Raw genomic sequence first — 16,287 nt, 5'->3', positions numbered from 1 at the left:
ATCAACATGGATGGGACTGGAGGAGATTACGCTGAGTGAAATAAGTCAAGCAGAGAGTCAAGAGTCAAGAGAGTAAGTTTCACTTACTTGTGGAGCATAAGGAATAACACGGAGGACATTGGGAGATGGAGAGGAGAAGTGAGTTAGGGGAAATCAGACAGGGAGATGAACCACGAGAGACTGTGGACTCTGAGAAACAAAGGGAGGGTTTTGGAGGGGAAGGGTGTAGGGGAATGGGTGAACCTGGTGGTGGGTAGTAAGGAGGGCACATATTGCATGGAGCCTTGAGTGTGGTGCATAAACAATGAATCTTGGAATACTGAAAAAATAAAATTAAATTAAATTGAAAAAAAAAAAAAAAAAAAAAAAAAAAAACCAATGAGGGAAGTCAGCTGAAGCCTGGTAACTGTAAAGGCAGAAGTATTTTTCACTGAAGGCTATACAGTGGATTCACCATGAATTTCATTTAAGAGATCACTAAAATTTTATTCTTTAAAAGGCATTTCTGTGAATCTTGCTGTAAAACAAACAGTTGTAACATTTTTTGAGCGAACTAAAATGATAATCCTTAGATATGGAGCATAAACAACCTTTTGCAATTCACAGTAAGAGGTAAATTTTGCTCCAAAAGAACTCAAGAAGTTAAAATTCAATTTGTTTGCTAACGAAGATTTGCTGAAAGCTAATTAGCTCTTAATGGAAACAAGCTCCTGGGGTACGGCTCTCCCTGTGAACAATGGTTCAGAGCAACCTACTGTAAAATTAAGAAGAGAGAAAAGGGCAGAGCTCAGAGGAGTGAACACATCCCTTCTGATAGTAACGTTGGACCAACACAGTTAACAATTTACTTTTCTGCTATAAACCCAGTCAGAAACTAGATTCACCAAAGCAGTGGGCTTAAAAAAAAAAAAAAAAAAAAATCCCAGTCAGATACAGTGTAGATAGTGCTCTTATCTCTTGTTTGAAGGAACAATAAATTTGCAATTGTACTTTAAGTTTTGAGGATTTCTTTACCCATTCAGAATCCTCTAAAATAAGAATAAACACAATGAAATAATGTTGCACTTGGCATAGGATGATTTACTGTTGCAGTGGTTATTATTTGGTACCCTAAACTCTTAATGCACTTGACCCTTGAACAACACTGGTTTGAACTGCATGGGTCTGCTTATACAAGGATTTTTTTTTTAAATAAATACAGTGCAGTACTATAAATGTCATCTCTTATGATTTTCTTAATAACATTTTCTTTTCTCTAGCTTACTTTATGTTTGTATATAATACATATAACAATACAAAATATGTGGCGATTGACTGTTTATGTTATCAGCAAAGCCTCCAGTCAATACTAGGCTACTAGTAGTTAAGTTTTGGGGGAGTTGGAAGATACGCAGAGTTTTGACCATGCCCCTAACCCCCACATTGTTCAAGGGTCAATTATATATACAAGCTCAAATGCTATAACTTCAAAGAACGTGATGCAGATGGAGCCAATAAATAAGCTAAATTTCTAATAAATGGTTCATGTTTATTTTATATTAGTAGAAATCTATCTGTACATAAAAATTAAGACATCCTACACTTGATATACACTTATAATCAGCATTTTGCCTAAAAGTCACTGCTACCAAGTGACTGGGGACAATCTCCTAAATTAATGAGTTACCATTTTAAGGCAATGGGCCAAAGTCAGGGATGGGTGACATTAAAACTTTGTTTTAGTTATAGTCAGCAACTAAACATAAAACATTCACCAAAATTGGCCTATTATATCACAAATGAAATCAAATAAAAATTAGCAAAAAAAAAAAATGGTCTGATCACAAAGCAAGAAAACTAGAACTTAGGGATGAAGAGGGAATAGTCACCTGTCACCATGGCAAAGGTCAAACACATATATGCATTGATAGGGTAAAGGTCTGGCACACACAGGCACTCTCATACACTGATAGTGGACAAGAAACTGGCACAATCTTGGTGGGGAGCAACTGGGCAACACTTTTCAAAATACAAGCGCTTAGACCCGTTGTTCCCACGCTTGCTTGCACACTGTAATCACCTAGTGAGAGTCAACAACTACTGGTATCTATGTCCAGCCATGGAGATTTTTATTTAGCTGGGCTGGGCTGTGGCCAGTCTTCAGACTTTTAAAAAAATTCCCCAGATGACACTAATGTGCAGATAAGCTTGGGAATCACTGGTTTATGTACCCTTTGATGAAGTAATTCCACTTTTCCTTACTTATCCTACACATATATATTCACATACGTAATGAATGGCCTATGTCATTAATTATAGCTTTGTTTTATGATACCAAAAGTTTAGAAAAACATAAGTTAAATATTCACCAAAAGGGAACTTGTTAAGTAAATATGGAGCATCCATAAAATGCAATGCTTATGCATCTGTTAAAAAGAAGTACAGATGGTATGTGAATTATATCCCAATAAAGCTGTTGTATGTATTTTTAAAAAGAAGTGAAGAATGGTGCATACAGCATGCTACCAACCACCACATACACACACATACACACACACACACACACACACACACTGATAAGAGTGGCTTTCTCCTTGGGTAAAAATATGCTTTTCTCTATATACTCTTCCAAATACTGAAATTTGTAAGGTGTTATGTATTAACTCCTAAAAAACCATCTTTTTCTTTTTTTAAAAGATTTATTTATTTAGGGGTACCTGGGTGGCTCAGTCATTAAGCCTCTGCCTTCAGCTCAAGTCATGATCCCAGGGTCCTGGGATCAAGCCCCACATCAGGCTCCCCACTCAGCAGAAAGCCTGCTTCTCCCTCTCCCACTCCACCTGCTTGTGTTCTCACTCGCTGTGTCTCTCTCTGTCAAGTAAATAAATAAAATCTTTTAAAAAATTATTTATATGAGAGAGAGCATGTGTGTGCACATGTGCAAGTGGGGGGAGGAGCAGAAGCAGAGAGAGAATCAGGAGGCCTCCGTCTCATAACCCTGAAATCATGACCGGAGCTGGAACCAAGAGTCAGATGCCTAACCAACTGAGCCACCCAGGCACCCCTTAAAAAATAAATTTTAAAAATTAAAATAAAATATAAAATCAATCTGGTTGCATCACTCTCCAAGCAAACAGAATCTGTATAAGCTACTATTCAAAGGGACATGAGAATATTTTGAAGTGATGGAAATACTCTGTCTTACTAGAGGCAGTAGTTGCACAGTTGCCCATGTTTCTCACAACTCAGAAAACTGTACAGCCAAAACAAGTGAATTGTAGCCTATGCAAACTGTCCCTCAATAAACCAGACTTAAAAGAAAATTTTTCAAAGCTTGTATGACAACCGAACAACACCAGTAGGAATGCAAATTGCTACAATGAATCTGTAAAACCGCTCGGCATTATCTACTCAATCTGGGTGAGCACCAGCTCTGTGAACTAGGACTTCTGCTCCAGCACGGGTACCCAATGAAGACACGTGCATGGATTTACGAAGGAGCATGCAAAAGGAAACTCACTGGCCAAACTATTCAAGATGGTGAAAAATAGGAAAGTTGTTCAAAGTAAAATGGACTAACAGACTATGGTGTATGTGTGCAATGGAAAGCCAGGCAGGAGGTGATTCAGTTTGAGGAGTGGCATTGCCAAGACCAAGGAATGGTTGACAAAGAGCATGAGCAAAAAAATACAAATACCCCAACAATAGAGATATTCAACCTCACTCATGATGAGCGAAATGTGAATTAAAATTACAACAAAATAATCTATCTCATCACACTGGAAAAATTCCAGTTTAATGACACATCCTGATGGCAAAGCTGAAAGGAAAAGGCATCCTCAAATACGTCCCTTGGAGATGCAAAATGGTAAAATCTCCATGTAAGACAATTTGGCCATACCTTTTTTTTTTTCTTTTCAGCATAACAGTGTTCATTGTTTTTGCACCACAACCAGTGCTCCATGCAACACGTGCCCTCACTAACACCCACCACCTTGTTCCCCCAACCTCCCACCCCCCGCCATACCTTAAAAAAGTTTTTTCAAATGCATTTATCCTTTGAAACTTAAATACCAGCTTGAGGAATGTATCCCATAAGATATATATACAAGATTATATATATCTTATTATATAAGATATATATACAAGCATGCATATATGATGATAGAGATTATTCATTGTTTGCAATATCGCAAGATTACAACTCAAGTCTATCCACTGGACACTAATTAGATGAACTATGATATATCATCCATACAATGGAAGATTCTGTAACTATAAAACCTAACAGGGAAGCTCTCTATATATCACTACGAAAACAAATGTTAGGGATATAATGTTAAGTGAAAAAAATCAAGCAGCAGAAAAACATATATAATATGCTACTTGTGTGTAAAAGGGAGAAATGAAAAAATACATATGCACATTAGCTTGCATTAGGACACAACAGAAACAAAAGTGGTTAGCTATCTGTGATAATGGAAAGCTGAAGCAAGAACAGAATGGATAGAGGAAGGAACAAGACTTCTCAGTATTTATCTTTTCATAAATCTATCTATATGCATACATATATATATCTTTATATCTCTATCTGTATCTGTCTATATAAATAATATACATATGTATATATATATACACACACACAGGTGTATATATATACATATATATGTGATATATAGGTGTATATATATACATATATATGTGATATATATGTGTATATAGATAGATAGGTAGATAGATGTATTTCCCCCAACAGAAATCTATTTCCAATTCCAAAATATTACACGTTTTTAAAGCTCCAGTTAGGGAAATAAATGCAAACTCCAAAGTCTAACTACATATTACTTTCCCTCCCCTATCCCTCCCACCAAGAGGTGTGAGTAGACTGCAAGTTGCAAACAGGTTGCTACAGACTGTGGGCCTAGGACCTCCCTCTCAAAGTGTGGGGTTGGGAGAGGGTGGGTGGATGGCAACAGGCTTTAATGCTTTGTTCCACACCTCTGGAGCCTCAGTCAAAACTGTTTGCCTCATTCATTAGAAAAAGCAAGCAAACTGGGTGCCTGGGTGGCTCAGTCAGCTAAGCGTCTGCCTTTAGCTCTGGTCATGATCTCAGGGTCCTAGGATCAAGCCCCACACTGGGCTCACTTCTCACCAGGCAGCCTGCTTCTCCCTCTCCCTCTGCCCCTCACCCTACTTGTGTTCTCTTGCACATGCTCGCTCTCAAATAAAATTTTAAAAAAGAAAAGCAAACAGAAGAGTGAATCCAGAAAGAGACCTTATATACAGCAAATGTGGCATTTAAATGGGTGCTGGAGGGTCGTAAGTAGTTTCAGGTAACAAAATTATTTAGATATCTTTGTATTCAAATTTATCTTGTCCATTTAAACTGTTACACAGTGTTGTATATTATAGCTATAGTATAACTTAAAAATTATTTTTCTCATTTTAAAAATTATGTGCCTAAGTGGAAATCTTTGTATATACAGGATTTTTTCCTCTACCAGAGATACTTTGAAGTAGAACTCAAGATTAAAGGCTATACACCTTTTATAATTAAATATAGTAAATAAACATTAAGTGGTTCAACATTATCAGTAGGTAAATAAATGCAAAATGAAATCTCATTTTCATCCATTAGCAAAGCTATCACCAAGAGTACGAATAAATACTGATGTAAAAAATCTTCCAACAAAAAAAAAAAAATCTTCCAACAATTTTGATTGTTGGAATTCCAGAAAAATACATAGTTGATACTACCGCTGATTTTTTTTTTTAAATCAACAACCAGAAACCAAAGCCATTTATTCCTGTATATGCATATTGAATTTAAAAACCCAGAAAAGATTCAGGACAGATACACACCAAAACAACAACTATTACCCCTGGGACAGAGACCTGTGTATGGCAGTGTGAGAGGGAACAAGGAAGCCTAGGTGACCTCTTGATTTTACTGCTGGATTATAATGCATACACAATACATTCAGATGTTACTTGTCAAACTAAAGCAAAGAAAAACATTTATAAAAATTTTTCATTGAATTCTGCTTGTAAATGTAAAAAAAAAAGTGTCTTCCAAGACTACTCATTTTCAAAATAAAAAGAATGTATATAGGTCATCAACTTCACTAGGTTCTTCCCCTCAATGTGAGGAAATTCAGATGAATTTTGTAGAGAGCTGGCAAGACGAAGGAGGATTCTAGAAAGCTGCAACATGAGTAAGCAAGAGTCAGCACTAAAAAAGTAAATGCAATCTGCCCCATCTAATGAAAGGATACAGTTAGTATACAGTATTAGTGCCTGGTATCAAAACTCCAGGAAAGAAGTAACTATATGAATTTATATTTGACTTCTAATACAGATACACTCTTTACAATGAAATTTCTTCTGTAGGAAGAGAAAACAGTAACTTTGAGTGACAAGTTTGGAAGGCTCATTGGTCAGGCTTTTAAAGGGCTATACAGACACAGGATTTAGAATTAGCAAGGGGAAATGCTCCCCAAATTCTTTCGCAACATGACATTAAGAGTACAAGGTAGTATTTCTATGTCGCTATCTGGAAACGAATGAGGCTGCTCAGAGCACAGGAAACGGGTCTGAAATTACTTCAGCATCAGCCCTGCAGATGATCTGAAGCCCAAGAGCACTTTGGCAGCCCAGGGACTCAGTCATAGCATGCCACCAGAAAAGTTGAGGTTCTGCCTTTCACCCATATTGGGTGTCTACTACTAACACTGAATGTGGCTCATGGCTACACAATACCTTCCATGGCAGAACAACAGAGAAGATGAAAACAAGGTGGTTGTGGCTATGTGACTTAGTTCTTTCCTAAAGACCAACCGTAGAGGTGTCCAAACCCACAAGTCCTCGGCCATCACCTAACAACTATAACTAGCTTTCCTGACGGAAAGAAGGAGGGCCTCCTCTTCTCTGCCCCTTCTATGGACCTGGGGCTCTCTCTGACCAACTCTCCTGTCCCAGACTGAAAGCAGTTGCCACTCTTCTAGAAACTAGCTCTAAAATATTTGGCATCATCACATGTAGTATCTTCTATAGAGGCAAAAGCTCTCCCCTGCTGAATAAAAGCATGTCAGTTTAACAAAATGGTAGAAAATAGGAGTCTATAAATACTAGACAGATTGAATAAACAACTGCTTAGTACAATAGGAAGCCCCAATTGACATTTTAGAGTATGTGTGTTCGTTTTTTCTTTTTTTTTTTTAAAGATTTTATTTATTTATTTGACACAGAGAGAGATCACAAGTAGGCCAGAGAGGCAGGCAGAGAGAGAGGGAGAAGCAGGCTCCCCGCTGAGCAGAGAGCTCGATGTGGGGCTCAATCCCAGGACCCTGAGATCATGACCTGAGCCTAAGGCAGAGGCTTAACCCTCTGAGCCACCCAGGTGCCCTCAGTTTTTTCTCTTTAAAGAATGTATAATTGTTTTAAATATTTTATTTATTTGACAGAGAGAGAGTGAGAGAGCATAAGCAGGGGGAGCAGCAGAGGGAGAGGGAGAAACTGGCTCCCCGTGGGACTCAATTCCAGAACTTTGGGATCATGACCTGAGCTGAAGGCAGACACTTAACTAATTGAGCCACCCAGGCACCCCAAGAATTTATAATTTTAAAGCATCATGAATTCCAGAGTATGCAACTCCAGTAAGGGATAAAAATATGAGAATAAGACCCAAAACCACATAAATGCAAGGTACCACAAACCATCAAACATGAGAAATGACTACTTCGGTGACTCAAATGTTACTCTTTCAGAAACTCATCATCTCTAGCATTTTTAGACCATATAAAATTCATTTACAGCTGCAAAACAAGCAAAAGAAAGATGGAGCTATAGTACCTGGTGAAAGTTGGGTTGTGTTCCGTCATCGCAACTAGCAATTTCAGAGCATACACTGGGACCGGATCAGGCTCTGTGAGGATGTGCTCATACCTGCAATGATAAAGTGATTACAAACGGATTCAGTGGTTTTCTTCACTTAATGCCTCCTTTGAACAACAGAAGCCATACACCATAAAGTGCACATATAAAGATACCAGAATAAACGTATGAGCAATAGGACCTGGTACAGGATACTTAACCTAATGGAACTTCGAAGAGCTTCACTCGGCCACGGGGCATGAGGACACCAACCTGCCTCAGAGAGGTCTGTTTGGGGAAGAGTTAATGAGACAATCCAGTAAAAGGATTAGTATTGGGCTGCACACATGGTAAAAGATAGAAGGAAAAGGAAGCATTTGTGGCAGGGTCCCCAAAAGCACCTTCAAATTCAGAGATGTGCTCATGATGGAGACTCAGTAGAGCTACATGGCTAGGGCACACAGATGAATCCTAGAGGAGAAGGACACAGGATTCTGTGCACAGGCTTCCTTATGCTCTCCCCCTCCCATAAGAGGTCAGACAGAGAATAATCTTGTTCCCAGCAACAAAAATGCAACACATGCATGTGATGTTTCTGCCCATCAGAGACTCAAGTGACCAAGGCTTTTGTTGGGGGCTGGACACATTAGCAACTTCTAACAAGAGTCAAAATCGCTCCTAAGAGGAAAGCTTGCCTTCAGCATAAACCCTGCCATCTGCACAAGAGACCAGGCAGCCTGAACTACCCCCAGCAGTTAAATGGGGCTGGAAACATTCTGAGCACCAAGTTCTAAGTCACCATCCTGCCAAGGTCCAGCCTCTCGTCCAGCAAGCGGTCATTCCTAAGGGGAGCAGTCGCAGACCTGCTATGTTAACTCTTTCCTACATAATATTCTTCTTATGAAAACTTTAAAATCTGAAACAATTATTGCCAGAAAGAATAAAACTTAAAAATAAATGAATAAAAGCTCTTTATTATTATTAACTAAAAGTTTCAGCAACACAGTTCAGATGGTGCCATGTTATCTGTGAGGCAGACGCTGGTCTACAGAGGGCATCTCACCTACTCAAGTTCAGCTATCTGGTCTACGGAACCACAGAGGTGCTCAAGATATAAGTGTCAGATGAAGGAATGGACAGACAGTTGGAGAAATGGATGGACATATGAACAAACAAACCAGTTAACTTTATGACTCTACTCTCTGGAACATCCAACAACTAAATAGGGAGTAAACTATCTCCCCAAATCCAAAATGTATATTTAAAAATCCATGACATGAAGCGGATGCTTTTCATCTGGCGAATAGGGCCCCAGGCTCTTACTCAGAGCCTATTTACTCTCATTTTGGAAATCATTATATAACCAGCTTAATTATGTAGCCTCTAATCCCACAGCCATTAAAAAGGAGCCAAGTAAAGGGAAGAGAGGGACTATTACAGAATGAAGTGGGACTTGAAGGCATAGGAAAAGCAAAAAAAAAAAAGCAAACCCACAAACTCCAAACAGAGAGAAGTCTGGGGAGCATTTAACATAGAAACAGCAGCTGCTCGTACCTCAATGGGACCAGAGGGCCCATTATACACCATAATGCTCAAAATGGGGGTAGTGAGTCAAGAAAATGTTCAACTGGGTAAAGTGCTCTGTTTAAGGAGGCAGGAAGTACCATATTTTAGGAAGATTTCTTATAAAATATTTTTAAATTATAGCAATTAAAAGTTTTGCTCAGGTATGACAAAGATAAAAGTCAAAATGCCAATCACTCATAATAAAATCATAAATGTTAATAAATCAAAGAGAATGGTATGTTAAAAAACAGTACAGCACAACCTAACCATCAGTAATTTCAGGAGTGAAAAAAAATCAAATTTAGGAAAACAATATGTTTTATCATCTGAATAAAACGAAATGCAAGGAAACACCTTTACAGGTGATAAAAATTTAACATCCAGGTTGAACTCTTTCTAAAAAAGGAACAACTCAGCATATTAGAGAGAAATCATTATTCCTTTCTAGAAGAGTCTTGTAAAATAAAAAGCTCTTACATCCTAAGTTGGGGGCACCCAAGACGACCTTCAGGTTTAATGGTTTGCTAGAAAGACTTACAGAAAAGCTGTTAAGCTAATAATTATGGTGTGTTACAGTGAATACCAGTGTAGATGAAAGGCTCATAGGGCAGAGTCCAGGCGGGACCGGGAGCAAACTGTCAGCTGTTCTTTCCCAGTGGAGGTACCTGGACAGAGCTTACCCTCCAAGCAACACTGTGGACAACACATGGGCTGTACTGCCAGGTGGGGAAGCTCACTGGAGTACTGGTGTCCAAAGTTGCATTAGGGGTCAGTCACATGGGTACGGCCCATGTGTCTCCGTGCTAACCTCAGTTGTTCAGTCTCCAGCCCCTCCAGAGGTCAAGTTGATATGCTATAGCCCAAGGTCCCCACCAAAACTCACATTGTTAGCATAAAGTATCTGGCACAGCTCAAGGTCCCCTGTATAGAAAGACTCTCTTATCAAGCAGGATAGCCCAGAGGCTCAGAAGTTATCTCCCAGAAGAAGGTCAAGGGTCAGTCTCTCTTTGTAACTTGTAGGGCTTGAAAACTCCATATTTCATAAGTTAGCTCTTCAGGGCACACGTCCTGAAAAAGGAAACTGAGGCACTAAGTTTAAAGTGAGGCATTAAGTCAGATAAGAGAAGGATGTACCCTTCCACTACCTACCAGTATTTGCAAATTGTCAGCCAGAGAATTTCAATGGAAATGGGAATGGGAGGCTTCGGATGAGTCATACAAACAGGCTGGATGATGCCCACCACCACCCAGTCCTCATTCCCAGACTTAGCTGAATCACTGAGGAAAGGACCACAAGCCTATAAATTTACAAAAGCTTCCCATGTAATCTTCTGTACTTTTCTTGTGGAAAGTACAAGAGAAAATGTGGACAACTGGTTAGAAATGTAATAAACAATCCCAAGAAGACTGAGAAAACACAAACTATTTTAAAATAGAATTAATAGGAATATGTAAATCTACATTTAAAAAGAACACAAGGATGGAGCTTCACTGACTGAAATTCAAATGTCTTAAGCTGTTTGAGGTCATCTAACCTGGAAATGGGAGGGAGAGATGAAGCATGTACCGGCCTGTGCATGAGAATGTTCCCAAAAAATACTGTTATGTTTTTCTCCCCTTAGAAAAAAAAAGGGGGGGGGGGGTAAAGAGTCATAATAAATATGTTTAGAATACAAATACTGAATGTATTGAATATATTTTCATTTCATCAAAGATAGGTTTGTAATGGTCAGCAAGAAGAAGCCAGCAGAATGCTGTGATTTATTAAACTTGTCTTCTAAACAGAAATAAAGCATCTGAGCTGATGGTCATTGGATCTCGCACTCCTCTGAATGTGACTTGGCAGAAAACAAAGAGTGATGAGTCCAGACTCCTGAAAAGGCTTGGAAGGGGACTGAACAGGGGCGAGCTGGCCCATTCTGATGGACAGGGGCTGGAGAGGAGCGCTCCAAGTGCCTTCAGCCTGGATACAGACTAAGATCACTAAGAACATAAGCCTCTACTCTTCTACTTCTAGAATCCTCCCAAATAAGGGGTCTTTTCCAGGTCCCACACAGTGGAACCCAGGCAGGAAAAGCCCTTTGTACTAAATCCACATCAACCCCAAAGGAGAGAACACACTTCTAAAAATCATATATTCAGGAATCCGAAGGATGTTCTCTTCCCTATCTTGCTAAGTGCCTGGTGAAACTGGCGCCCAATTAGGTAAGCTGGCAGGAAGTAGGAAATAGGCTATCAGAATAACTCTGCATCATTGGGAGAAGCTACTATGGGGAAGAGAGCAAAGATCTGACCAAGTGGAAAGAAGCATCTGTTCTGCTGGGTGTAATGGGAGGCCCATATTTTGAAGAGGACCACTCTGCTTGGAGTAAGCCACAAATTCACATTTCTACATCTCAGTGGAGTGGGCTCTGAGAATTTTAGAGGAAAGAATGATTCAAGAATAGAATATCCAAGGAACTTTAGAAGGAAGTACAATGAGGAAGATCCTGCTAAATGAAACGCTGAATTACTTTACAAAATCATAATAATTATTAAGTGTTATGAGATCAAGAACATACATATAAACTAAGGAAAGAAAGGTGACATACACTGGACAAGAAAGAGTGATCTTAGAAAAGGGATTAGAATGGTTAGGACATATTTTATGAAAATATATCACCAATAAATTAAGAATTAAAAAATTTTAACTTCCACTAAAATACTAACATGAGTAAATATTCACATAATCTTTAGTGAAGCACTCTGAAGCACGACAAAAGAAATGAATCAAAAAATATTTAAAGCTTTAAAGTTTTTAAGTAGTATTTCTCAATGGCAAAACCTCCATAAATGAATCAAATGAGGGGAAAATTTGCAGAATGTTGGCAGAACAGCGTATATAGTCTTAATATAAGGCTATTGCAAACCAATAAATATCCAACAACAACAAAAAAAAGTGGACAAAATCCATCTAAGAAGAATATAAATGGCCAAGAAGCATGGAGGGAAATGGCCAACTTCACTAACATCTAAAGGAATTCAAGAGATAACAAGAGTACAGCAAAATAAGTTCATAAAGGGAAGCTGGTAATATAAACTCTTCATCTCTGAAAAAAAAATTGCCAAAACCTATCAAATGCCCTTAAAAATGTATTTAATATTATAGTGATTCCAACCCTAGAGATTCAACAAAAAGAAAAGTATGTACCCAAAGATGTAGCCCAAAAAGTGGCTCTTTGCAGCAATATATATAATTATGAAACACCGGGAAAATCCTAGATATTTAGTAACTGGAAATTGTTTAAATCATTTTTAGTACATTTATAAATGTAGATAAGTAGAATACAAGGCAGTAATCCACATATATTGGGATAGACAGAGATATTCACAGTATGGTGTCTGGGAATTGGCAGGAAAGATAGGTTCTAAGGAGGAAATTTCAGAAAATACTAAGTAAATCTTACCACAAACAGAGAAACCATATTGAAAAGCAGGCAGATACTAACATAAAATGGCAGGCGAGAGGCAAAATGTGAAAAGCCTTGAATGGCTGGGTAAGTCCTGTGAATGTTACTTTCTACAATGTAAAGGTTTTTGAGCAAGGGACAATATGAAGAAGACAGTGTGTTTAAAGGCATATCTAACAGAATACAAGATGGATTCAAAGCTTGGAGCGTAGAGGAAAGAAATGTGTGGGGTTAGCTCAAGAGAAGACTGCCAAACAGCAGAGGCACGAAGGTGAAACCTGCCTGTGGAGAAGGCTGAGGACCTCCCCACCAGATGGCTGTGAGAAAGGAGTGGAGAACCGACTCTCAGGCATTTTCTGGACAGTTTTTTCCAAAAATTGATCTAGGTGATATCTTGAGTCAACTCCAAAATTTTATGAACTAAGAAAGTCATGAACCAAATAAAGAGTTGATATCTTGAGAATTTTTCACTCTTGTGATTTTTATGTGACCATCCCCACCAGATGGCTGTGAGAAAGGAGTGGAGAACCGACTCTCAGGCATTTTCTGGACAGTTTTTTCCAAAAATTGATCTAGGTGATATCTTGAGTCAACTCCAAAATTTTATGAACTAAGAAAGTCATGAACCAAATAAAGAGTTGATATCTTGAGAATTTTTCACTCTTGTGATTTTTATGTGACCTGATATTCTGTTGTCTTGCATGGATGCGTAGATATTTAAGTATATCAGAAGTTAAATAGATACTTAAGTAGGTGGAGAAACAGGAAAATGGTATATACAAACATATATACTTATATATTTTAATATTTTTAAGCGAAAGAAAGATAGGTATGACTTCAAAATAAGTGTTAAATACAATTTCAGAGAGTAAACCCTCAGCTCTTCTGGATCTCTTCAACAAAACCAACAGCAAATTTTTATTACAAAGGCCTGAAAGGCTTAAAAAAAAAAGGCTTCAATAAAGCAACACTCAAAGTTAACCAATTATCCAAAGGACTGGAGCATATGAATTATCCTGATTCGAAGGATACAAGAATATCTGTCCTTACTTTAACTTTGAGATTATCCTACTTTAGATTCCTAGAGGTTGTATCCCAGGAGGGATCACTGTACCTCAATGCACTGCTTTAGGTAGACACTCAAAACATAGAAGGATTAAGTAAAAGGAACAAAGTAGAACATTATGATGCTTCTTTATGCTACAAAAATAGTTGTGATTCAAATTTTATCTGTAAAATAAAATTATCTGAGGGAAAGCTAAAATTGAAATACTCTGTCTATTCTGATTTCCATCAGATGGCCAAGTTCACATCTATTTTAACATAGGATATTTGTGGTTAAGGGAAACAAAGGCGCAATAAAGAACCATCTGGATGCCTGTTAAGTCACCAACACATAAGCCAGGTAGTCAAACTCATGACTTTTACTGGATATTATTTCAAACCCAGATCAAGAGCTCTACAGTGTATTGCCACTAATGGAATCCACTAACAAATTCCAGTTTCTAAAAGAAAATATAATTCTAATTTGTAAAAAATATAGCCCTTTCTGAGATTCTAAAAAACAAAGTCTTAATAATTTATGAAGTCATTATGGCCCTGATGATTGCACAGGTCACAAGAGAATTATAAAGAAGAAAGGCAATACTCATTTTCCCCAGGAAAGAAATGCTGAATGCCATATTGTCATAAAAACACTGTAAGCACATTTATATCAGCATGATCTCTTCTCAAAACAAACAAAGCTAAAAGAAAGTATGAAAATTAAAATACATGTTGGCAAAGTACTTCCAGCCTAGCAAAGGCAAATTCCATAGAGATTTTCCCCATGGCTTGCTACCTGGCATAAAGCTTTTCCTGACTATTCTATCTAAAACAATCCCTTCCTCATTCTCATGATCATTCTCTATCCCCTGACACTGTTTTATGTTTTTTTCTTTACAGTGCTCACAATTAACTGCAATCATCTTATTTATCTGTTTACTGCTTTGTCTCACCCACTAGAATGTAATTGCACTGAGGGGCAGGGATCCAATCTTACCCACCATAGCATCCACAGTGCCTGGCATGTGGAAGTCACTCAAAATATATTTATTGAGGGGAGGGAGGGAGGGCTTTAAATCTCATATACACAATCACAAAATGTAGTACAAATGACATGATCTACCTTTGTATGAATATTAAAATGTCTTCTTTCCCAAGAAGAGCAATGGTGTTTTTCCTGAGTGAAGGATCTAGTCCCATTTCTGGCTAAATACTGAAAGAGAAATGTCCTCACCTTGTGGAACAAGTCTTGGGAAAAAACAGTCAGAAGAAGACAACTTTCAATACTACAAGTTCATTGATCATGAATTTGATATTAAACTTCTGAGAGGTGTCAAGTGTAATTGATGAAGTCACTCTGGACTTGTTTCATTAAATATTGCCTCTTCTGCATAAACCTTTCGAATCAAATCTTGTCTCTCTGCTGACGGAAATCATAGCAATTTCCTGAGTATATATGGTTATCTTACTTCCCAGAAAAAAACTTTTTCTAGTGAATCAGTTACATTAGTGGCATTCCAACCATCTCAGAGCGGGTGAGACTGTAGGAGGGAAGGAGAAGAGCAGGAAGTAATAGCACACGCACCAAGTGTGGCAGAACCAAGATTTCATTGCAAGTTTATTCTTTTTTTTTTTTTTTGTGATTCTAGTTATATATTTGATATACCTATCAAATATATATAAAACTAAAAAATAATTTTGCACAAACATCTGAGTAGCCACACAGGTGCATATAAATGTAAATGCAGAGAAAGACAGCTGGAGTAATAAAGTAGTCCCTGCTCTTCCTTTTACGGAAACCAGTGGGACATGACATCGGATCAGGGTAGAGGTGGTTGCAAAAGGCATGTTTGTCTTTTTTTAAGTCACACTACAGCCATATTCATAAAAAAAATTCCTGGATGTGGGTGGCATCATGGACCGATTGTGTCATTAACAAACAAAAGAAAGCTGCGTGAGCCCAGTTGATGATAAGAGTGTGCAAACTTGTGGGGCACCTGGGTGGCTCAGTGGGTTAAGCCTCTGCCTTCGGCTCAGGTCATGATCTCAGGGTCCTGGGATCGAGCCCCACATCAGGCTCTCTGCTCAGCAGGGAGCCTGCTACCTCCTCTCTCTCTGCCTGCCTCTCTGCTTACTCGTGATCTCTCTCTGTCAAATAAATAAATCTTAAAAAAAAAAAAAAAAAGAGAGTGTCATTGCAAGTTTATTCTAATCACAAGGCCCAGACTACCAAAGGCCAACATTACCAACTTTAGCATGCAGAGTCTTCTCCAACTGGTGGCAGGCAGACAAGGAACTCAGAAAGGCTGTAAGCACAATTGTTGCTGACGTAAAGATGGAGGGACCAGCGAGAAGAAATATGGGCACGCTAACGGAA

The 16,287-nt window shown here is 38.3% G+C and overlaps 1 protein-coding gene across 2 annotated transcripts in view; it reads right to left on the bottom strand.

The window, feature by feature from the left end:
- Positions 1-16,287, bottom strand: part of ULK4 (unc-51 like kinase 4) — a 684,359-nt gene that overhangs the window by 408,442 nt on the left and 259,630 nt on the right. For both annotated transcript variants that reach the window (XM_046001316.1, XM_046001317.1), the window contains exon 30: positions 7,831-7,923. In XM_046001316.1, coding sequence (XP_045857272.1) covers positions 7,831-7,923 — 93 coding nt within the window. The remainder of the gene's footprint in view (positions 1-7,830; positions 7,924-16,287) is intronic.

Source organism: Meles meles, chromosome 4 (assembly GCF_922984935.1).
Source record: "Meles meles chromosome 4, mMelMel3.1 paternal haplotype, whole genome shotgun sequence".
NCBI classification, from domain to species: Eukaryota; Metazoa; Chordata; class Mammalia; order Carnivora; family Mustelidae; genus Meles; species Meles meles.
Note: the sequence above shows the minus strand (reverse complement) of the source record. Positions and strands in the feature narration are given on the sequence as shown.